At 42.5% G+C, this 25109-nt stretch overlaps 1 protein-coding gene across 1 annotated transcript; it reads right to left on the bottom strand.

Moving 5' to 3' along the window:
- Nucleotides 1–500: 500 nt before the first annotated feature.
- Nucleotides 501–23112, bottom strand: rph3aa (rabphilin 3A homolog (mouse), a). The gene is made up of 16 exons (XM_018697078.2): nucleotides 22989–23112; nucleotides 11369–11497; nucleotides 11133–11262; nucleotides 10710–10793; nucleotides 9661–9823; nucleotides 8213–8389; nucleotides 7849–8076; nucleotides 7522–7601; nucleotides 6928–7002; nucleotides 5633–5742; nucleotides 5418–5544; nucleotides 4784–4837; nucleotides 3829–3980; nucleotides 2565–2646; nucleotides 2344–2440; nucleotides 501–1584 (listed from the first exon to the last, which is right to left on the bottom strand). The coding sequence occupies exons 2-16, from the start codon at nucleotides 11482–11484 to the stop codon at nucleotides 1451–1453; spliced, it is 1809 nt and encodes a 602-aa protein (XP_018552594.1). The 5' UTR covers nucleotides 11485–11497; nucleotides 22989–23112; the 3' UTR covers nucleotides 501–1450.
- Between the last annotated feature and the right edge of the window lie 1997 nt (nucleotides 23113–25109).

The following is a 25109-nucleotide window of genomic DNA, read 5'->3' on the forward strand; positions in this document are numbered from 1 at the left end:
TCTTCTTTCTTTCAGTTACTAGACTTTTTTGAAACTGGTCTCTAAACACAGTGTAGAACTTCAGGCTGACAGTAAAGTCAGTAAACTATTGATTTTTAAATTTCTCTGAGCAGATGAGATGCAGTCAGGTTCACTGCCAAATTCCTGGGCTGCTGCATAATTCTACACATTTTCAAGTTATTTTGGTTTCTGTTCTGCCGTCTGGAGGTCAGATCGTCTGCATCGATTGGTGTTTTTTGTCAAATGTCAGTGTTTGGGTTCCTGTCTTCTGATTTATCTATTAGATTACAGCACGTCCTGGCTGACAGTAAGCTCAAGGACAGACTTTTCAGAGTGTAACAAGTCCGTAAACTTTTACCCACTTGGAGAGAAATATTATCAGGAGAGGTCAAAGTTCACCAAATTTTCAGCTGCGTGTCTGTCGCAGCTGATTGGCTCAAACGTCGCCTGATTCAGACAAAGTTTTCTGCCATGTCACAACACAAGCAGAGAAGAGGAAGTGCCATGATGTCTTTATTTATTAGCCACGTGTGCTACAATATGAGTTCAGACATGCATCAATATGAATACACAGAGAAACATGTTGAATATGTAGCTGAAAACATGAGAGCCGCTCAGTTAACCTGGCGTTAGAATATATCCGTCAAATACATCTGATTCTGGAACAGCGCCCACGTTGCATAATTGAATTTGCTCTTCGTAATAAGACGTCATGCAGAAGCATTTTTTGATTTTTCCAGAAGAAAGCTCACACATGCACAGGAGAAGACATACTGTAGTGACAGTGGTGATAATCAGAGCGACATGTTTTCTGTATCAAAACTTAAATTCATATCACATTATGAAGAAAAGAAGGAGTTTGTTCACGTCATCTTAGCAACCAAACATCTTAAAGTGTCCTATTTAATATTCAACATATGCACAGTAATTATGCACAATAACACAAGTGAAATGCATGTTTTGGTGATGCAAGCACTTGAACAACGTGGTCACATAGATCAGCTGATAACACAGTACATGATCTCGTATGACAGATCGACACTGGAGGAAAAGAGGTCAAAGACAGAAACGTGGAAATCCCCTCTGTTGGGACTGAGCTCGCGTCATTAAAGACAACGATAACGAGAGTTTTATCTTCTCCATAAAATCTGATAATCTCTCCCCTCAATCATTACCTCATGTCAGGTAGGGTTTATTTATTATGTGATAGTTTATGATATGATACCAGTGAAAATGACAAAATATCAGCTTCCTGGTTTTATTTAGTGATTATTACAAAGAGCCCCAGGGTCAACATCCATGTTCGTCGACTGAAAACTGTTGGAAATGTTGCTCGCACGTTGCACTTTGAGACAACCTACATCAAATTAAGAGGATAATATCAATCTACCTGTGCTCACAGGAAGACAATATTCTACAGGGAGAAAGAGAGAGAAAGGATGATGACGTTTTAATCCTCAAACTGAACGGTGTTGTCATTAAGCAGAACATGCCAGCACTCAATCTTCTTGTCTTTGTTCTTGAGGCATTCGTACCAGTGCTTCAGACACTCTCCTTTAGCCTGGATGCCCAACTGACATCCTCCTGAAGGCAGAGAAAAGTTAGCATTAATATGTAAATAAGGCTACATGCTAGCTGCTCTGTGAGGCTGTGGAGTAAAAGCCATATTTAGCATGTTAGCATGTGACACAGCCAAGGCCAAAGATGATGGTGGAAGATGAAAAGTCAGAGCATCGCCAAAGTTACTGCAACTCATCCTGAGAGGGACATGAATGTCTGAACCAGCCAATATATCTGACAGTTGTTAAGGTGGACTGACAGACATCAACTGACATTTCCATCCCTAGAGCTAAGCAGCTAGCACGGCTAATAATGTAGAAGACCAAAGGCAAATCCACAGAGAGCGTTTGTGACGTCCATCACTCGCCCGTCTCACAGAACAGATACTGTACGTTTCCATTTGATCAAATCTATCATCCACACTGACCCTGAGACACATGCACATTTTTCTTTTTCACTTTTCACTTTTCCTCTGATGCGTTAAGTGAAACATAATTTCCACAGACAGATGTTTAAATCACACAAATCTCCTGTTGTTTATATGTTTACTAATTGATCACGGCTCTGCCCGTCCTCTGCAGCTGTCAGAGGGAATCAATAAATACCAATGAATCAACACATAAAAACAATGATCATTTTAAAGTTTGATTAAAGTTTTGCAGGTATTTGGGTGTAAACCTAAGTAGTGGTCAAATATAAAGAATCCATGCAATAGTTGGTTGAAAGTGGTTGACCAACCGACCCATTAACCAACAGACATCTCGATCAATGCTGCGAACTTACCAATGAAATCATTGGATTTTCCCATGTCGTAGTCCCACACTGAGATGTCCAGGGTTTTCTTGGCGAGTTCAGCGTGCTTTATTTCATAACTGAATTCCTGAAACAAAGTGACTTTTAATTTTAATACAAACTCTATAACTGGAATCTGTGCGAGCAGAAGACGACAAAGTCCAGTATGTGCAAAAAAAAACAAAAAAAAAAACAGTTTAGAAAGAACTGACCTCGTTAAACTCTGGATTGAGGGTCTTCTTTTTTATCTGTGTCTTGTTTTTAGCTTTCTTTCCCATGTCCGGCCTCAGACATCTACAGCAACAAGACCAAAGAAATAAAGAAAGAAATAATTCTACCTCAGGAATCTATGAATATTTAAAGGAACAGTCCAACATTTTCCACACTACGCTTATTTGCTTTCTACTAGTTATCTATAAAGATATCACTCGATAGGAAACACCTCTTCACCTGCTTATTCAGACAATTATCCAATCATCCAACCACGATGATGCTATAATGCATGAAATTATACAGATACAGGTCAGGAGCTTCACTTAGTGTTCACATCAAACATGAGAATTGGCAGCAAATATATGAACTCAGTGACCTTGACCGTGGCATGATTGCTGGTTGAGTGTTTCTGGAATTGCTGATCTCCTGTGATTTTCACACACAACAGTCTCTAGAATTTACTCTGAATGAAACCAAAAACAGAAAACATCCAGTGTGCAGGAGTTCTGTGGACAGAAACACCTTGTGGATGAGAGAGGTCAGAGGAGAGTGGTCAGACTGGATGGAGTAACTCAGATAACTACTCTTTAGTAGTTCGAGGTTGAACCTTAAGGTGCGAGACCACGTCAGGTTTGACTACTGTCAGCCCTGAGCAGAAATCTGAGGGCACAGTCTCACCAAAACTGAACACTGGAAAAACTCTGGCCTGATGAATCTAGATTTCTGCTGAGGCAAGCAAATAGTAGGGTCATAATTTGGCATCAGCAGCACAAGTCCAAGGACCCAACCTGCGCCTTGTGTCAACAGTCCAGGCTGGTGACGGTGGTGTAATAGTGCAGGGAATGTTCTCTTGGCACACTTCTTTCCCTTAATACCAATAAATCCTGGCTTGAATGCCGCAGCCTATCTGAGTATTGTTGCTGACCGTGTGCATTTATGGCCACATTTACCCATTTACCCATCCTCTAATGGCTCGTTCCAGCAGGCTAATGAACCACGTCACAAAGCAAAAGCCGTTTCACACTGGTTTCACGGACGTGACAGCTGAGTTCAGTGAACGGAGACAGTAGTGAGCTTTAGAGGTGGTGATAGGTGGATTTTTTAACTTCCAGCCAGAGCCACGCTAGCCGTTTCCCACTGATTCCAGTCTTTATGCTAAGCTAAGCTAACAAGCTAACTGTCTCCTGGCTGTAGCTTCTCATCTCACTCTGCTCAAGAAAACAAACGAGTGTGTCTCAGTCTAGCGTTGGATGGAGAACGTACACTTTGACGAACGGGTCAGAGTATCCGTTGGAGTCCATGGCCGCCAGGTGAGCACAGCGGACCACGCCCACAATCAGACGACTCTGCTGACTGTTGTACATCAGTGATACCAGGATACGACCTCTTTCCTCTGAATCGTCACCTTCATTCAGCTGCAAACACACAGATACAACACACGTGGACATAGAGTGATCACACATAATTACACTGATCCTAATGCCCTCCACATGCACATAACTGGAGGGATTATATTGTGAGGATAATGTAGATGCTTAAGTATAAAAGTATCTACATGTACTGCGTGTTATTATGCAACAGGATTACATCAACATTTAGTAAATGTAAATATACATTTTGCGTATTCCACAAAAACAGCTGGTCACTGCTGTTTCTAGCAAACATTACTCAAACTGGAAGAAATAATTCATTTGTCAGGGACTATTTTCAGCAGTGGATTAATCCACATTTGGTGCTCCAGTGAGTTTTTGGGGCAGCAGGACGGTGTGTGTGGGACTGAGTCAAAATAGACTACAGAGTGTGATCCAGTACCTGTGTTTTATCTCCCCCCCCTAATTTAAAATCTGCATTGTGAGGTAACATGAGAGCAGGGATTCCTGAGCTACTGCTAAATGAGTTCCCATCATGTAACTGATAGCGGAAACAGAGAATTTTATATCGACACTGAGGAGGAAACTTGATGTGGATCTATCACGTCCGGCTGATACCTGATCTGTTTAACACAGTCGGTATCAGATCAGTGCATCCATACATCTATGGTACAGAGGAATAAAATATATTAGACTCTTTCACATGTAAGATGTGATCTGGTGTTCCCCTTTTACACTTTCACTTTTTTAAATATTCACAGACTAAGCTGACGCCTTTGCTTTGTATACAGCTGGAAAAGTCACATGATAAACAATACACAGATGTATGAGATCTACGTGGGTCTTACATCGTCCTCGTAGAGAGCCATGCCGCGGGCTGAGCCTCCTACAGCCTTCTTCACCTGTACATAAAGTAAACCAGTAACAACCATCATCACCATCAGTTCAGCATTTTGGGAAATACATTATTCACTATCGTGCTTCATGTTTGTAAAGAAAATATGAAACTAGCCAGCAGGCCGTTAGCTTAGCTTAGCATAAAAACAGGAAACAAGAGGAAACTGTTAATCAGCATCTCTGATGCTCTGTAACTAACACATCATATTTAGTTTGTTTAATCTGTGCAAAAACGTAAATGTAGTTGTGTTCTTGATGTGTAATCATATTCCCAAAATGATGAACTATTCCTTTAAAGGTAGTAGTGCTGCAGATCAGTTCACACAAATCACAGAACATCATCACTCATTTCAACTTGTAATTGCCCATGTAGATAGTTAAGGTTTTCACAAAGCAAAACAATCATTCCAACAATCAGTCCATTTAGTAGCAGCAAAACCAGAGGCTACATCTCGAGTAGAATGTAGTTCCACTGAAAACTGTTCATAGAGATTTGGGTGAACTGACCCTTTAACTCAAATACGCTCTATTTGATAATACTTTATTTGATACAACATGAGATGTCAGCGTCGTCCTCAGGCTCACCGGGATCACTCTCTCCAGACAAACATTGAAGTTCTTCTTCTGGTTAAAGGTCAGTTTCTTCAGAGCGACTCGTGTCTCTCCTATGAATTCGTTGTGTCCAAACTTGTCCTCGTCACTCACTGAAAGCCTGAAGACAGAAAGTGCACTCTATGAAGCTCTTATTTTTATGTAACAGTTATAATAAAGGAGGTAAAGCAGGTTATGGTTGTTCTTACCGGAGAGTTTTGCGTGACATTTCATCGTCAGTGATACCGTAGTAGATTAGTGTCTCGTTCCACACAGGATTCAGAGTGTTTTTAAGTGTCTTGGTGCGAAGCTTGTTCGACTGGAGGGATGGTAAAACAAGACAAGTCAGTAAGAAGAAAAACATAATAGATGTTATTTGGAAATAACTGGAACCGGTGCTTATGAAAACATCAAACTGCTTGGTTTGAAGCAAGTAATGTTCACTCTCTTTACAGTTGACAGATGATTTTATCCAAAGTGACTTTCCAAGTGAGGAACAACACTCGAGCTTCAGTGCAGTAGGAGAGCTTGAAGAAAGCTCTTAGTACTAAATCTGTTCAATAACACAAAGTGCTAGGAGACGTGGTGAAGAAGAAGCAGCTGAGAGTGCAACTGAGTGTTAGAAGAGGAATCCTCAGGGGCTCGTTCCTCGGTTGAGAACAGTGTGGACTGAGAAGGCCTTGTGTGCTGGGATGGTGATGCCAGACGATGATCCTTGAAGGAACGCAGTGGAAGGAGCATAAGCCTGTATGACTGAGTTCAAGTGGATGATGCAGACCCAGAAGTCGCTCTGTCGGCAAGCATCAGCGACTTGAATTTGATCTGGGCGGCCACGGGTCAATGAATGGAGGTCAACGAGCAGCAGAAAGACATGCGACCTTTTAGGTTAATCGAAAACCAGACCATCTGTAAGGGTTTCACTGTGCATGAGGGGGAAGCCCACTAAAAGGGCTTTGCGGTAGACGAGGCGAGAAAATTGCTGCCTTTACAATCATGCAATCTGAACAGACATATCAAGGAAGAGCCGCAGTTGAACCAGCGACTTAAGGATAACTGCCATCATGAACCTACAGTCCTCCACTCTACCGACCGATGCCATGAGCATTAGCTGACGTGTTACTGCTACATTATATAATTTGAGAGAACCCCAAATTGAATTAGCACACCCCAACGCCTTCTTCACAAGCTGTGTGTTGTTATAAAACCACTGAGCACAACATTTCTTCACAGTGCATTCGCTGACAGCCTGCAACTTTTTTGTTTTGGTTCAGTCTCACCGCTCTCATTAACCTCATTTCCAGCAGCTGTTTTCAGCAAGCAAGCTCTTAAAAGGAGAGTGAATATTCGACTTAAGGTGATAATATGTGTAAAGTCTGAGAGGTTTAGCTTGTTGTAGAGTTTCACCACCTACACGGCCAAAAAAAACTCAGAAATATATCTGTAAAACAGTGACAGCAACTAAATCAGCATTTTGTTAAAATCAACAGATTGAAAATGATTGTACCTTACTGGCTCCAGGTAACAGGTGCAGCTTTACATATGGGTCGGCAAGTCCATTTGAGTCCATTGGCTTTAAACCCTGAGGCACATAAGAAAAATTATGCTTAGATTCAGCAGATACATGGACAGTACCTCCACTAAGGAGGTTATGTTTTGTGAGTGTCAGTGGGATGACGCAAAAAGTTATGAACCGATTTGCACCAAACTTGGTGGAGGGATAGGGCAGGACCCAGGTCCTGAATCCATTTAATTTTGGTGCAGATCTGTTCAAAGGGGTGGATAGAGGACTTTGTGACATTATTGTCTTGGTCTTGTCCTTTTCCATCAAATTTTATCCCATTATCTCATTTTGTCTCATTCCATCTTCTAGTCTTGACTTATTCTAGTCTCATCATGTCTCATCATGTTTTGTCTTTTCTTGTCTTTCCTGTCCAGTCTTTTTTGTCCCACCTTGACAGTCTTGTCTTGTCCCATCTTGTTCTGTCTTTTCTAGTCACGTCAAGTCTCGTCTCATCTCGTCTTATTTTGGCTTCACTTGTCTCGTCTTGCTTGGGCTCGTCCCATCTCGTCTTTTCTCATCTTGTCTATGTGTGTTTACCTTAGCTTTAATGATACAACAGTGCAGGGTGTGGTTCTCCTGTTCGTAAAGAAGACTGAACTCCAGAGACCCCAGAGTAGCTGCCAGAACAAAAACACAACAACACATCAGACTCTGAAGGAGAGGGACAATCTGAATTTTTCTCCCGTTGGAGAAACCAGTTTCCTTCTAAAACAGATAAACATTGATTTGTCGCTCTTCATCGCTCCTCTGGGAACATCTGTAAGAGCTCATGAGGAGGAATTTATATTATTTAAAGTGAAAATGAGTAGAAAAGTAAACATCTGGGACACAGGGGGTTGGCTTCAGAGAAATAATCGATCTTACTGGCATCGTCTGAGTCGTAGTCATTGTCCTCCTCCTCTGTTCGATCTGGTGTTGGTCTTGGGGGAGTTGGATTGTTGACAGGGGGATTAACAGGTGGAATAATTCTGGTTGCAGGAATATGAGATGAAATGGAACTGGGGACAACAGGTTGTCTTTTTTCCTCCGCAGCTGGAGGCGACACCGTCTCTTTCCTCTCCGAGTGTTTGTTCTCCACGTTTGCAGCAGGAGCTAAAGACAGCAAGACACAAAATCAGCGATTGTTATGGACTGAAACATCTTTTTATATAATGATGTTGATGTTAACTGTTTTGGAAGCAGCCCCAAAGCGTCTGGCGTATTCTTAGAAGGCGCGCAGCTACTTTACCTGAGGTGGGGGCGGCCTGCTGCGCATTTGCCCGAGGTGGTTTGGATGCTAACACATGTCTCTCCGTCTTCATTACAGCTGCTGGATGGGACTGGCTCTCATTATAGCTGTCAGCTGTTGTTCTTGCTGTCTGCTCCCATTGCTCTGATCCACAGGACTGCTGCTGCTGCTGAGGCTCTGAGGAGACAAAATAAGAATATCACCTCCACTACTATAGCTACTGTTAGCACTAATACTACAGTGACAGCTCGTCTTTATCCGGATGACAGTTTGAAGGCCCATCAGGTTGTTCTCTACTGTTCTGTCTCCCTCAACATGCCAAAAATACTTCACTCTTTCATCCTCCTGTTGCACATTTCTTTTCTTAAGCTGCTGCAGTTCCTTACAACACTCCACCAGATTTGCTTGTCCACAGTTCGCCTTCAAATTTCCATATCCTGACCTCCAGTGTTCGTCACCGGAGGCCGAAAAACCTTCTACGGGCTGAAGAGCAGCATCTTCAGTGATTTATTAAAGGTGCTGCCATTAAATTCAAACTGACGACTCTGTGACTGAAAATATACTAAACTCTCAACAGGGTGGAAATATAAAGAAAGCAGTAGTTGTTTGACAAATGCAGAAGCTGTAATAAAAGCGGGAAGAGAACACAACATTGAATTTTCTGCATATCACTGAATGAGAGCAGTGTTTGCACATGTTTTTAGGATTACAAAATATAGGCCAAAAGTGACAGCAGGGTTAGAGCAGCCAACTCAGCTTCAGGAGCTAACACACCATGGCACTGTTTGTGTGTCTGTGGCACTTTGGCACTTTTCATTTTGTGCAGTTCGCTCTGTAATAACATCAGACAGTCCTGTCCTGTGGCGAGTGTGTCTGGATGATTGTGCTGTAATGAAACATGAAAACCTTTAATTGCCATGTGCCAAGAAAAGACTCATTATTAAAGTATTACAGACTATTAGTATACTCAGTTTAGGTGCATTAAAATACCACTACTGTGATAAAGATACTTTTTAAAATTAAAATTCTTACATCAGCCCATTTTAATTGTATTTTAATTGTACAGTGTACTTGTTACAATTAAATATACATATGTAGAATAGACTATACAATTCTAAAACATTATATTGCTATTTCAAGTGTACTTAAACACAAATACTTTGATAAAGGACTGAAAAGATGTTTTTAAAACTGACATTAATCCTTAAGTATACAGCACTACTTATTATTGTACTTGTTTGAAGTACACTGAAGTACAACTAGAGGAATAATACACTTTAATGTATTTTTCTGACACTTAAATCTAGTTCCAAAAGTAAGTACAGGATTATGTTGTATATGTGAATATTTAAAGTAGATTACAGTGAATTTTATTTTTCAAGCTGTCATGTTCTTGGTATGTTATGTAAATCCATACAAGAGTTTGAAACTTAATCTCTTTAAGCTACCATGTCGTGGATGATGTGTTGGAGGTTCCTGTGGTTCATCGTAACCCGCCGGAGCAGAGCTGCTCTCAGTGCTGGACTGTCGAGATCTGGACAGAGGAAGGGGGGCGGGCAGACCCTGCTGGTCTCTCCCCTTGAAGAACCAGGCTCCTGAACGCTTGTGCATCTGCACGAATACAAAAACAACACACTGCTTATATGCATAATTACACACTGTAATATAGAGGCACATGAAAATATAGATTGTGAACAGTGTGACAGTGTAAAAGGGGTCGCTGGTAGAGGTGAACCTGCAGAGAATTACCAGCTGAATCTGCAGCTCCCCTCGGCTTTACAGAGATTTATAGTGAGTGTCAGCTCAATGTTTATCTGTCCACACCACAACTTCACTGTTCTGCTTCACTCTCACTGCTGCTGCTGTTTCCAGATGCTCTCAGACAAAAAGCTCTTAGAAAAAAAAAGCATTTAGCAGCTAAAGAGCCAGATATTATAAACAAAACCAGTGAAATACTGTTACACCTCGGAGCAGTGAATAAATCACATGTCCATTTGAACCATCGCTGATTTTTTCTTTCTTTTCTTCAGTCCTTTATGTTATGGAACAGACACACAACCACTTTGTATTCACAGCATTACAGAGTAGTTAGTGTGTGTGTGACTGACAGGAGAGAGCATTTATTTAAAGAGTCTGTGCTCCCCGAGGCAGAGACCTCTACACACACAGCGCCATCGTCAAAACAGCACCGTGTAAGTAAGAAAAACAGAGAGCAGACCTTTTTATTCATCTGTACCTTTTAAAAGTTAAATAAGCATTGAGATAAATCACCACCTACTACTTTTAGATATTGAGGGGGTATCAATGGAGGGTAATTTTCCAGGCCACTGGACGGTGAAATGCAATTCTGTGCTAAAAGACGCGTCTAAAAGCTAGAAAATGGTTCATGTCATGAGAAAAGCTCTGCTTCTTGTGGCAGAAGAACGACATAATGGTATAATCGTGGCCTCCTGATGTTATCAAACCCTCTCTGTTCTTCGTATTTCCTTCTCCTCACCTCTTGGTGTTCACTGCAGATTCTGCACAGCCACACAGGACTCGACCTGCTGTTGCTCATGATCCCACATTTGCTACACATGTGCTGCAAAAGAAGCAAATACATACATAAGACGCACATATATAAATGCATAACCCTGCACAGATTGAGTCATGGACGGCAGGTGCACGGAGCACATGTATTCTTACAGTTCAGGTAGCATTAACCTCTACTTAGCTGCTGAGAGCAACAAGACACAGAATGTGATGCATAAGACCTGGGAAGACACAGAGTGTGTCAGAGCATGTTAGCATACGGCCCACTGGCTGCTTCTCGCCATAGGAAACCTCTTAGGATCCACACAACACTATAGAAAATATAGTAAACAGAGTCTCTACATCCTCTGCTGCTGAGTCTGTTTTCACGACACACACATACACCTACGTTTTTGCAGTGCACACAGAGGACGGCCGTGACCCCCTGTGGTCCAAACGACGCCCCGCACAGCAAACAGTGCGACTGTCCATCACCACACGCCGTCTTCTTGATGTTATCCAGGCGACTGGACAGACGCCTGAGATACATGCAGGTAGATGTGAGCACGGACACAAACTTGGCGCAGGTTTTTACACCAAAAAAATGGCTGACTGATGTGCAACAGAGACAACAGTCTCCCTCACCCGATCCTCTCTTGCTCCATGGCCTCCATCAGGGCCGCACGAGCCAGTACACTGTTGATGATCTCCTTCTCCTCATCCGTGAGCTCCTCCCCCGGGGGGCCGCCAGACCGGTTCATCGTCCACCCAATCCTGAACCCAAAACACACACAAAAATAAACACACATGGCGTGCAAAGTGGAAATGCAGCTCAGACAAAAGGCCAGCGTCTCCAAAAAGTGCATAACTAAGGAGGAGCAGACGCTAAGATCTCAGGACAGGAGCACGAGTGGAAAACATTTTGGACTTGAAGCAGCAGCGAACAACAGAAGAAGATGTCACAGACAATAATGCACAAGTAGGTTACAGGATGACTTTAGTTAATAATACATATCTGAGCTGCGGCCAAGTGATCATCTGTAAGCAAATGACATGCATTTTGTTCATCAGTCAGTAACAGCCTGAGGGCCACACTGTGGAAGAGACGAGGCAACAAATTACAGTAAAAAGTTTAAGTTAACTTCAAGTTAGAAAAACATTATTTTACGTCATCACAGCTCAGAATTTTTTACTCTGAGCTAAAGAAAGTTACTCAAACATAGTTGATTAGAGATGAAAGGTTTATTTAATACAAACATTACACCTCTTTGAAATTTGACTTTTCATTTCATTTTTTTTCTCCAAATTCAACAATGATCCTGAACCACATGACCACAACATCTCCTATTTATAATTCTGCTGTGTGCGCCGAGCTGCAGCCCTGTATTTGATGTATTCAGAAACACTGTACGGAAACCTGTGTACCTATTTTTAACGAGATTTCAGTTATGCAAGAATAGATCAAGGTAGCTATATTTGCTGCATGCATAATTGTGAACCACAGCCCCGAAGGCTACAGAGGGAAATGAAGCAGCTGTTGTGCTGCTTTGTTGTAAGGATTAAATCTACCTGTGTCCTGCAGGGTGATGAACACGTTTCCTCTTTAATTAGTTTAATTCTCAGTGTTAAGCTCAGCATTGTCTTTAATATAATAAAAACCTGATACAGATTGTTGATCCGCTGGTTCATCCCTCAGCGCCACCATCAGACTGACCTTTGTGGGTTTTTGTGTTAAGTCTCCACAACGTTGACCATTTAAACTTTCTCTCTGAAGCCATCATCAGGTCAAAATGTTCATTTGTCCAGGACTTTCATGTCTAAATACCTGCAAACTACAGACATTCCCATCAGCCACAGCTTTGTGTTTCATGCAAATTAGCAAATGACAGTTTAGATCGATCGGTGCCAAATAATATTTGCTTGTTCCAGCCACTCAGATCTGAGGCTTTTCTTTGTCGTATATGACAGTAAACTGAATACTGTGGACTGTCGATCAGATAAAACAAGACATTAGGAAGCACTTTGATAACAGAAATCATATATTTGTCATATCTGCTCCTTTTCCTGGACCCACACCTAAATGTAATGGGTTCGTCCTCGGTTCATGCCCCATCCCTGCACCAAGTTTGGTGCAAATCGGTTCAGTAGTTTGAGCGTAATCCTGCTGACAAACAGGAAATAAAGAGACACTCCACAATGAGCTGTTAGATGCAGACGTGCACCTGCAAACCCTCCACAGGTCAGCACCGTCATCGTCAGCGGCTCACAGCTCCACTGTGCCACAGCGCCGCCTCACAAAGCTGCTAAGGACACTTAATGTTGTTTTCAGTGAAGAGGCACCACGGTGGCTTTGTGCTGCTTCTAATGAAATTAAAATGTGAAACGTAACAAACTCAGTTCGTACAGGATAAAATCCCGACATCAGACTACCTGTGGTTCTAAAAGGTCGGAGAGGAGCTGACGTGATTGGCCGTGATGTATCTCAGCTCTACGCCCACCGCTGCACCAGCGCCTCGGGCTGTTAAATTCCCAAACATCTGCTGGTCATGTCCATGTGCAGAGGCACGGCGCTCCTGTGCAGCTGCTTGAAAACAGGGTGTTAATTGAGGCTGACTGTGGAAAGTGAAGCGCTGGCTGTAATGTGTTATTGAAGTCTGGTCTGCATTGTGCACGCCTGAAGACATTTTCACTGCGGAGAAGCGCACTCATTATCTTTTGACAAGAACGTCGTTAAGCGGGAAGCATGACCTCGACTTCTCGCCTCTGGACCTGAGACAGACGACTCCTCCCTGTGACTGATCCTGCAAGGTGCTCGCTGACGATCAGTACGGAGAGAAAACTGAGTCCCACGTCAAATCATACTGAACCTTCTCTCCATAGGAAACTATTAAACAAATCTACATTTAAAGGCTCTGACCACAGTGTCTGAGTAATGAACAGTAAACATCAGCGGCTGCTGAGTAAGAATATTTGAATGCTGCAGTTAGTGAACGGCTCAGTGCCCTTCATCGTTCTCATCCCTCCTTTCTGCTCCCTGAAAAATGTCCTGTCCCCAACGCATGTAAATGTCAGGGGTTGCTGTCATGTCATTGTGGACTGTGTGGCAACCTGACAGATTGATGTCTGAGTGTGTGTGTGTGTGTGTGTGTGTGTGTGCCTCAAAGCGTTTGCAGTGAGAGAGAGAGAGGTGGTGGTGGTGGGGACAGTATGAAAGGAAATGCTCTGAAATGGCAGACACTTTCAGCCCGTGAGTCACCGCACACACACACACACACACACACACACACACACACACACACTGTCATTACGAATCAAATCACTGCAGTCGCAGCCTGGACCATGTGAAAATGGCAAATTACAGAACGTGAAAAACAGAATGAGATTAAAATCTGCGTTTAAATAAAGGTTCCATATGACAGGAGGGGAGATCTCCATGTGGTGTTTTTGATGGTAAACCAGGTCCAGGTGCTGTATAAATACTGTGAGAGTCTACACGAGCCGTCAGGACTCCTGTAACTTTGTGGTGCAACAAGGAAACAGTCAACGCCTCCAGCACGGCCCACCTGGACTCACCTGGACTCACCTGGACCCACCTGGACCCATCGTCCAACCTTACTTTGAGTGACTTTGAGTAGATTTGATCGTCTGTTCGACTCATTTCCAACAGTACTGATGCTACAGTTCGTTACCTGTGGTTGGTCAGGTTGTGTGTCACTCAGGAAACAATCAGCCAATCAGAAGAGAGGCTCAGACAGAAATACAACACTGCTCTTACTAAACCTCTGGAGAGAAGCGTGACAGAGGAGATGTAAAACCATCCAGAGATGGTTTTTAGTTCAACAGCTTTATCTCTTATTAATGCTGTTTCTGATGCATTTACTTATTTAAAGCTACTTTTTGATTCATATATCTTAAATTATCTTAAATGTTTAATATCTATTGTTATCTCTGCTGTAATGTAGTAAAAGTATAAAGTATAAAATGGAAAGGACAAATACCTCAACACTTTCTCAGCCATAAAAAATGAGAATTAAATGTCAACACAACTATAATTAATATACGTCATATTAGCTGTAAATTAGAGTCAGATGTTTCTTTCCCTCTCTCTTCAGCACAGTCACACACACACACACACACACAGAGTATGAATTGATTATTGATCGGAGCAGTTGCTGCCTAACAGCAGATCAATGTGCACTGGAGCTCTGCAGCAGGACATGACACTGCGATCTGATTCTCAATGTCATCCACTGAAGAGGACACAAACTGCTTACACATGACAGCGTATCAATATTAGCCTCATTTTCACCCCATGACCTCTCGGCACGTCTCATGTGCTGCAGCTGTGTGTCACAGTCTCGTCACTGACGGGTGATGGAGCTTTTTCCATCAAGTGTTTTTGAGTGTAAATGAGATTAAATGATGATCAGAGGCGTCAGATGAAGTAACGCGGAGCTTTTTGTCGGAGCAGCTCGGTGACGAGAGAGCTGAGCTACGAGCTGAGACTCAGTAACGCCTCAAAGAATGAGATCAAACACGCAGCTTAGATGACTTTCCTCTGTCAGATGGTTGGTCACAGTCTACTTCAAAGGAGCGCCGTGACTCAGAAAGACGCATACGGCTCGGTCGTACCGTGAGGGGCCAGGCTGAGGCGGGTTAGGGGACCGGTAGGCTTCCTCTGAACTGCATGTGGGACGGTGGAATAGCTTCTGAACAACCTTTCCGATGTCGGAGGTGGGAGGTCTTTGTCCCACCACAGACGAGACCCCAACCACCTCCTGGCCTCTCTGCTGCCATTTCTAGTTAATGTCATTGTATGCTTGCACGTTGGAAATGAGCTGTAGAGTCCAAAAGGCAAAAAGTTTGGACACGAGGTACATCGAGAAAAACCGAGGATGAAGATGCAGCGTGAGGGGAGAGGGGAAGTGACTGTAAATGAAACACAGGTGAAACAGAAGACAGAAGACAAGGAACGGACACAACGTCAGGCTGACTGAAAGAAGAGAGACTGATTATCAGACTGAAGCAGGACCTCAGGAGAAAACTACCTGTACTCCAACAAAACAGAATGAAATGATGCAGCTCAACTGTTTTGTCGGATAAAGTAGTCAAATAGTACCAAGAACAACCTTTGTCCTGTGTGACACACTGCTTTGATAGGCCTATTACTCTATTTTAATGGATCCATGGGCGATGTATCACGTCCTTAATCGGTTCATGATGTGAGAGATGATGTGGTTTCCACTTCAGAAGGCCAAGTGTCTCCTCCTCCTCCTCCTCCTCCTCCTCCTCCTCCTCCTCGACCTACACCAAGGACACATGTCACCACATGAAGCCAGGTTTGATTTACACCTGCTTTACAGCGGGAATTGACTGAGGGGCGGAACGACCTCCGGGGAGCAGGGGCACTTACATGCATGTGTGTGTGTGTCAGTTTTAGATTATAGGCCATAACTTGTGAGGTGAAACCCGGTGTTAACCGCCGTACGATGACGGGAGAGAGGAGCTGAGGCTCTGTGGATGGAGACCCTGGACTCTCGGTCGGTCGTTTCAGCAGCTTTGTCCAGACTGAAATATCTCAACAGCTGCTGGATGGATTGGCTTTAAATTCTGCACAGACATTCATGATTCCCAGAGGATGAATCCTGAAGACTTTGGTCATCCAATGACTTTTCCTCTTGTGCCACCATGAGGTTCTGTGCTCAACAACTGTGTCTTGAAAACTGCAACAAGGAGAATGGTGCCTCTTTCATTCCCACTTCCTGAACGCCGGTTCTTGCTCGGTTTAACTTGAGTTTATCAGGTCCAACCTCCCGGTTCACACTGCCTGAATCAGGCCCAGCAAGTTCCAGAGAACTTGTAGATCAGTTTAAAAGACTTAGAAGTCATCATGTCTGACATCCAGCCAGGAAACTGACGGAAACATCAAGAATTCTGAACGGAGTTTGGTGTGTTTGTCACAGCGACATCCAGTGTCCAGATCCAGAAGTGCAGATCTGTTAGGTTAAGTTCAAGGTGTTCGTTAGCTGTAATGTTTGTTCAGCTTATCACTCAGTCTGTCTGTCTGTCTGTCTGTCTGTCTGTCTCACAGCTGCTGGTGAGAGCAGCATCACAGGTCTTCATGTAATCTTCTCTAAGTCCTGCACCAACCTTTTATTAACATTAATACAAATCGGACGTGCAAATAAAAAAAATAAATACACACACTTCCCCGCTGACTCACACACACACACACACACACACACACACACACACATCACACACAGACTTTGAGGACCTGTCACACACAGTCAGTGGTCGCAGAGAGGAGCATTGCAAATTGACATGAAGTAAAAGGAAACCAAGGCATTTTAGCTCCATGAGATTATGTGGGCTGACTAAGAGCTGCAGGGCCACACACACACACACACACACACACACGTTATTCATGTCAGCACACAAGCAAACACACACTGTGTGAGAGAGTGTGTGAGCACTGCAGGGAGGAAAACTCTGACAGATTGCGTCATCCTCCTGTGTTTCCTGTGACGCCAAGAGGACTGCTACTTATTTATTTTAATTTCATATTCATGTTCTGGAGAAGAAGAAAAATATGATTCCTCTGAGATATTTACATACTACATACACTCTATTAAATTATTTATCTTATTATTCTATAGTGAGTCAAGATGGATGATGGTCAGACAAACCTACATTTCAGCAAGATTATTATTTGAAGACAAATCCAAATCGATTGACTGAAATGGAATCAGACTAGCAACTAAATTTGAAAATGCATCTTTCTCTGTTTCACCTTTTTTCTTTTCTCTCTAACAAACTTGAATCTTTAAACATCAGCTTTGTGTTTTTGTGGCATTTGAAAAAGTTATTTTCCCATGTTTTCAGGTGTAAATGATCGACAGGGACAAAAGTCTTGTAAAATGCGTCCAGTAAAGTGACAACATTATGAGAGGATTCCTACAGAGACAGGCTTTTTATTAAAGAGGAAGATCCTTGTAGTTTAACCAGAAACATCACTATATCTCAGTACCAGACTCCATTGACAAAAACAGGAATTTTACTGAGCAGAACACAGGCGCTGCAGGAATATTGAATATTTTGTTTGTATTACTGTGCAGTACTTTTACTCAAGTAAAAGGATCTGAGTACTTCCTCCAACACTGAACGTCACACAAATATACACAAACACTCTAACAGATGGAGGCAGTGGTATTCCTGCAGCTCCTGTGTTCTGCTCAGTAAAATTCCTCCTTTTGTCAATGGAGTCTGGTACTGATATACAGTGATGTTTGTGGAGTTAGCCTTTAAGGTCCCATTTTGTTGAAACTGATGAAGGTGGGTCAGTGCACTTTTTGTTGTAGACTACAGAAACACTAATCATGATCTTGAGTGTTGTGGATCAGTCTCTGGACTTTAAATGAGGTTGGGTCACGTCAGGAAACCTCCTCTACTACAACAGTAAAATCCCGGTTATGCACGGTACACAGAACATTCCCCAAGGAGTCCAAACACTCCCATCTGAATTAGACCGGAACGTTTCAGCACTCCTACGCTCTCACACATACACACCCTCATCTATTCAACACACTCATCCGTCCCTCCAACTTCCATCATCCACTCTTTTCCCTCACACCGTCCCAAACAGCTGTCACCATCCACGCAGACATCTCGTCAATCCGTCAGTCTCCACGCAAGCCTTGCTCAGCCTGTTCATCCTCTCACCCATTCATCATCCGTCCATTCATGCACTCATCTCGCCACCCGCGTACATCTCCCCCCGCCCCTTCGCTGAGGCTCGTCAGACGAGTGAGGAAGCAGCTTATGAAGCTTAATTCTGCAAAGACGCATCACCACCTACTTTATCCCCCGTCTGATGACTCTCTGAGGATCGTTAACCCTTTAACACACACACACACACGAACACAAGATATAAGAGTAATCTGCTCTTCAAATCCCAACATGGACGGCTGAAAGCTTTGACGTCACACAGTTGTCTGAAAGTGAAAGCACCTACTCTGTGAGTTGGAGGAGGCTGCACGACAACAAAACATATGAGAGCCAAAGACTTGAAGGCTTTCAGAACACATCACACACAAGTAGGCTGAGGGATGAAAGCAGTGTCGTTGCTGCTCTTTGTTGAGTTACTGTACTGATGTGTCCCTAGCGCTGGTTCAGACTGAAATGACTCAACAACTATTGGACGTATTATCATGACATTTTGTGCAGATATTCATGGTCTCCAGAGGATGAATCCAAAAGACTCCTCTGACTTTTCTTCTTGCACCACCAACGGCGTCAATGCTCGCAAAAGTCTTAAGTGACAGATTTTCATTATTCCAAGCTAATGAGCTAACATATGCTAACAATGCCGACTGACTTTCTGTCTCTAATTAGCAAATGTTAGCATGCTAGCAGGCTAAAACTAGATGATGCACACGGGTAACTGTATACCTGCTAAACATCAGCATGTTAGCATTAGCAGAGCAGCCAGTGCAGCTGTGGATTCCTCAGTAAAATCTGTTTGGATCGGTCTGGATTTGGGGCGCCCTCGTGGCCTGGGGTTAAGGCCGGGGACCTTTGTTGCGTATAATCCCCCAATCTTTTCTCTCTCTCCTCTCATTTCCTGTCATCTCTGCACTGTCAGCTGCACCCGAGACATTAAACGCCCCAAATGCTGATGAGAAACGAGAACGTTTTTTAAAAGGGGGGATTTCACTCGTCTTAAAACCAAAAGCTGATCATTCTGAAAAGGAACAGACGTGACGTTAGTTATAATTAGCAGCTTGTCGTGTGTTCACTGTCTGATTACTCTGCATGGACAGTTCAGTACGAGAGCAAACACCCATATGGTGAGCGGTGAGTGGAAATCACAGATTCTCTGTGTCCCTGTGTGTGTGTGTTGTTGTATGCACCAGGGGCAGCGCTGAAGCCACTAAACTGAGCAAAACAAAACACAAACCTCAGGCCATCTCTGTCTCTTTGTGTCTTTCTGTCAACTGTATCTGTCGCTCTCACTCCTCAGTTTGTAGCTGAAGAGGTTTCTGCACAGTCTGAGGTTTTGATGCACATTTAAAACCGGCCGAGCGTGGGTCCGTGGTTAGAAGCCACCTAAAACAAGGAGTTTGGATCCGGTCAGTCCAGTGCCCTGTTGGTGCAACACTGACCCAGTTTCTGTTCAGTTTTATTGTGCAGGTGAACTCTGCTGATGAGGAACATGATCTGATCTAAAGCTCCACAACAAACGAAGGTGGTGTGGTTTGTTTTGTACAATCCAATTTGGATTAGGGCCATTATAGATCAATAAATCAATTAATTATAGCACTGGGAGTGGGGAGTCATATTCTGAGGAAAGTCCTAAATCTCTGCAACAAAACTTTAATGGTTTCTGTGATTAATGGAAATAAAATTAAGATGATAAAGTATTTCTCAGAAATTTGTGACTTTTTTCTTGATTTACCACTTTTTTGTCAGAAATTTACAACTTTAAATGATTTTTAAATGAGTTTTTCCTCTGAATATTATGGCCTCACATAATCCTAATTTCAATCAGAACAAAAAACAAAACATCTCACATCATCGTATCAGAGACTTTACACCAGAATTGTCCGTTTAATGGGTTCAAACAGGGAATCTGTTGGAGCCATGTTTGCACATTTTTCTGTAAAAAAGAAAAGGGGTGGACGTGAATGACAGATTGCTGGTGGTGGTGTTTGTCGGACATTTTTGCCCCGAGGCCCCTGAAAGAATATTTGGGTCATGGAGGAGAGAGATCCACACACAGCAGCATACAAAAGTGTCATAGTGATTTTCTGTTTACAGCTGTGTTTCTCTGACACACACACACACACACACGGCATCCTCTTCCTGCCTATGAACAGTCGTACAGCTAATCAAACACTTCTGGCCGCAGTGGATTTGCGCAGCACATCTGCTGTTCCCGCTGTGCCGACAGAGAATTCCCGAGCGCTGAAAACGTTAAGGCCTCAGCTGGAGAGCTGAGGAGGAGGAGGAGAGTCAATTACTGTACATCTCATCCGTCCAAAATGACTGAAACGCTGCGATGAATGAGCTCATGTGGAACAGTCCTCTCTGGAAGTAATGGGAAATGGGAAATTCATGAATTTCAATTGATTGCTGAAATGGATTGAGTCTGAATGGACTTGACCCCGACCCTGACAGAGTTTTATGACTAAAGAGGCAATTAAACTGGGCAGGTGCCCATAAAAGAGCTATAACCAACATAAAACCACTGTCTGTCATTACCTTAAATTACCTTATTTCTTCAATATGTTAGTTTATTCATCTAATTTAGAGCAGCATTATGAAACTGTTTTGCCTTCACATGTTTTTATCATTTCGACAGTACACTTTTGAAGTTGTCTATACTTTCCTGCGAGCCTCGTGTTTTTGCGTCTTCCCAACTGGAGCGCGTTCGGCTCAGAGGTGACGTCGATCCCAGTTTCGACTTCCGATGTAAATTTAACGCACCGCGTGTCAAGGTTGTGTTCACAGATTGCTCGCGGTGCCCCCAAGAGGCCAAAAAAAAACAATCTGCTATTGCAGCTTTAAACAGATAATGGTTCATTAACCTCACACTGACACCAGATATTTCATCACATGTGGACAACATCTCAAAAAGCACAGAGTCAAGAAGAAAAAAAACCCACAGTAGGAAGGATTTCCCCTGAGTTCAGCAGGCAGGGGGTGTTGAGTTGGCGTAAACCGTCTCTACTCAAGCACATTAGCCACATCAGTCAGCACCTGAGAGCTCAGCAGTCAGTATAATCCACCACCACCCACCTCACACAAATCACACTCAATACGGATGATTGAGGGTCAGAGGGAGCAGTCGGTGGAGATTACAGGGAGCATGGGAAAGAAGAGGGGGCTCAATAAGCTCCACTACAGCTGAGGATGATAGACGGAATCAAAAAAGTGAGCGGTATAATATTGCAAATCGATTTTACACAAACACACACTGAGCAAATGCACGCTCCCTTTCTTCTTCATCCCTTTCTTCTCGGCTTCGACTTCCCTGCTGCCACTACACGTTAGTGAGGGAGCTCCTTCACTCTCCACTGACGGTTTCTCTGGATCTGACCACTGACTATAACAGGGAGATAAAGGAGGCGACAGAACGCCTCCTCGTCTCTGCTGAACACACTCTTTACACTGTCCACTGTGGGAGAGACAGTAACTCAAACAGCTCATTTCATTTAGGGAAATAAACGTTTTCTCTTTCTTGCTGGGAGACAGACGAGAAGTTGAAGTGGAAATATGAAGTGATAACTAGGCAGCAGTTAGCTTAGCTTAACATAAAGACTGGAAACAGGGGGAAACGGCTAGCCTAGCTCTGTCTGAAGTATTTATTGTGCAGGTTTGTCTATACAGAGAGCATTTTATCCATGTGATCTGTCTACACAGGCCACGATTACAGTTAACATTTTGTTCAAGTGATACGCACATGAATGCATCCCAAACACTTCAAGCTTATTTCCTTCTGTTTTATGCACAAAACTACAGCGACTCTGCACCAATCTCTGAGCCTGGATTTCAAGACATAAAACTCTCTGTATTTTAAAATCTGGCGTCTGTGGCTGAAGAGCGGAGAAACCACAGCAAAAGAGAAAAGAAACGACAAAGAAAAGTTTCTGTTTCTCCAGATAAACATGACACTCGGCGTTCAGAGGAAGGATTTCAGTCTGATAAAGAAAACAATCACGAATGAAGATAAATGACGATGTGGACTGTAATTACTCTCACTGCCAGAAGGGGGAGACAAACGTCCTACACTGCAGCTTTAATAAGGCATTCACAATATAACTCCTGTGTTTTTAATCTGAACATAAATCTTTAAATCAACGAAGGCAAACTGAGCGTACATCATGGTATGTAACTCAAGTGATGTTTAGGAGAATAAACAGAACAACAACCTCAAAAATATTTTAACACAATAACATAAATCACTGTTTTGTTGTTATAAATCATGTGATTTTTAAATGTAAATAGTTATTTCTTACTGTTATCTAAAGGAGGTTTAAATTTAACAGGGTTTTAATCAGATAATTGTTGCTGATTGCCGACACTTTTACTAAACCACAGATCTAAATTTGCTGCCGTGAACCATCCTGGAATAAAAAAGTTAAATGTAAAAGACACTGGAGGTCGTTTTTCATCATAAAAACAGCATCAGCTGATAAACTCAGTTCAGATCATTTAAATTTTTCTCAGTTAAAATGGATAAAAACGGAGCGTGTTTTCTGACCTGAGGCGCTCAAACAGACGTGGTGTTGTTCTTTTTTTCCTGTCGGGACGAGAGCTGCTTCACTGTGACACAAAGTGTTTCGCCAGCAGCTCCGTCTCAGCATCCAGCATCCTCTCCGGTACTCTCCTCCTCACTGTCAGCCTCCTCGACACACACACTGTAGTAAAACCCTCGCTCCGCCTCCCTCCCTCCCCCTCTCTCTCTCTTTAACTAAATCCATCCACTCTCATCTCATCAGCAAAAGACAAGATGGTGATGCCACAGTTAAACTACAGGACAATTCACTCTGCTACTAGTAATCTGCAGTATCACTAGCTTGTACTGAACCAGTGTGGTTTTTGTTGTTGTTGTTTAATAATATACTGTTATCATTTACCTGTATTTACATTCACCTGATTGTTCTGACTCAGTGTCATACTTATTTTTTGTTGCACAAAACGACGTTTATAGGCTAAAATATTATTAACTCTATTCATGTGACAGCTTTAGTTACTAGTTGCCTTCAGTTTACATTAAAAATATATAATAAACTATAAAATACAAAGCAATGTTAAAGATTAAAGCAGTGGGTTCCTGTGGCCTCTTAAAAAACCTCCAGATCTAATTGGTGTGAACATCTCCCTTTAAAATGACAACAATATTCTACTAATGTGTTTTCCTAATTCCTGCTAAAACACATTTACAATCACAAATTAGTAGTGTATTAATAGAATTTGAAGGAGACAGGGTTTCCAGTCGGAGCTTCTTGTCAGGTTTCAGGTGTCTCCGATAGTTTCACTGAAGTTTAAAATATGAACACAGATCTGTTTCCTCTCCCATTAATCATCTCACAGCCTCTCAGATTTATCTGATGGCCACTGTGGAGGGGCCCAAACCCTAGATTGGGAACCACGGGACTAAGCATAAATATATTTGTAATAAACGTGGAGCAGCTACAGCAGAAACATGCTGTGAAGCTTTGATGCATCAGGGTTAACAATAATATTTCAGTCACAGTGGATATTTTTCTGCAGAGTGCGTACTTGTACTTGTATGCTGGTAATACTACAGTACTGAGTATTTTTACATTGTTTTATTGGTTTTTAACTGAAGGAGCTGAATCCTTTTTCCACGACTTCAACAATCTCTAATTTAAAAAATGTAATTTCCTGTTCTTTTATTGTTTGATGACTGAAACCCACTCCCATCCATTTAACTCTGCCTTTCTGACCGTATACATGTGCTGTAAACCAGCTTGGTATTCATGCACCATATGGGAACGCTTTCTAATAGATCTATTTTTGGTCCTTTATTTTCCCTCAAGGAAAACAGCTGCACTTATTATGTGCAATACAATACAAATCCAATAGGCCGCTGCACTGTGCAATTAGAGACTGTAATGATTATGTAATTCTATTATTCTGTGAACACAGCCGAGAGTTAACCTTAAGCCATTTTCAACAACAGTCACCGGAGCAACAAAGACAAACACATAAGAGATGTTGCTCTGACATGTGAAAAGCATCTTCATGTCACGGTGCTGAGATGAGCCTCAGCGTCTGTGGAGCCACTGTGATTTATTGGATTGTGGTTAGCGTGTCCCTGAGGACCACTTTCTGCCCTCTGAGGCTTCGGCTAAAATTAAACAACTGCCACTCAGCTGTGCAGCAGTGGTCGGCCTGATGTCGCCCTCTTGTGGCTCCTTCTCTGTGATGTCTCATCACGTTTCCACCGGCCTGTGTTTTACGCCACATCGCACGCTTAATTGACCAGACTTTTCACCAGCTACAGGAGATCTGCACAAAATTTAATGTTAATTCATCCATGAAAAAAAAGACAAAACATGCTCCTGGTGCAGCCACAGGATGTGAGGAGAGCGTCAGGTTTGAGTTTAAAGAATATAAAGAGTCTGGTTTAGTGACGTTCAGGTGAATTAAAGTGCAGATAGAAGATATTTTAAGATACTTTTTGCAAAACCCCAGTTATAGTTTTTCTCTATGGAAAATAAATTAACATTAAATCAAAATAACAAACAAGAAAAAGCTTTGTTTTCAATGTGTTACTTTAGTAGAAGTGCAAAAATATCAGCATCAACATGTACTTAAAGTACCAAAAGTAAAAGTACTCATGATGCAGATTGGC

The sequence above is a fragment of the Lates calcarifer genome, linkage group LG9 (assembly GCF_001640805.2).
Source record: "Lates calcarifer isolate ASB-BC8 linkage group LG9, TLL_Latcal_v3, whole genome shotgun sequence".
Classification (NCBI taxonomy): domain Eukaryota; kingdom Metazoa; phylum Chordata; class Actinopteri; family Centropomidae; genus Lates; species Lates calcarifer.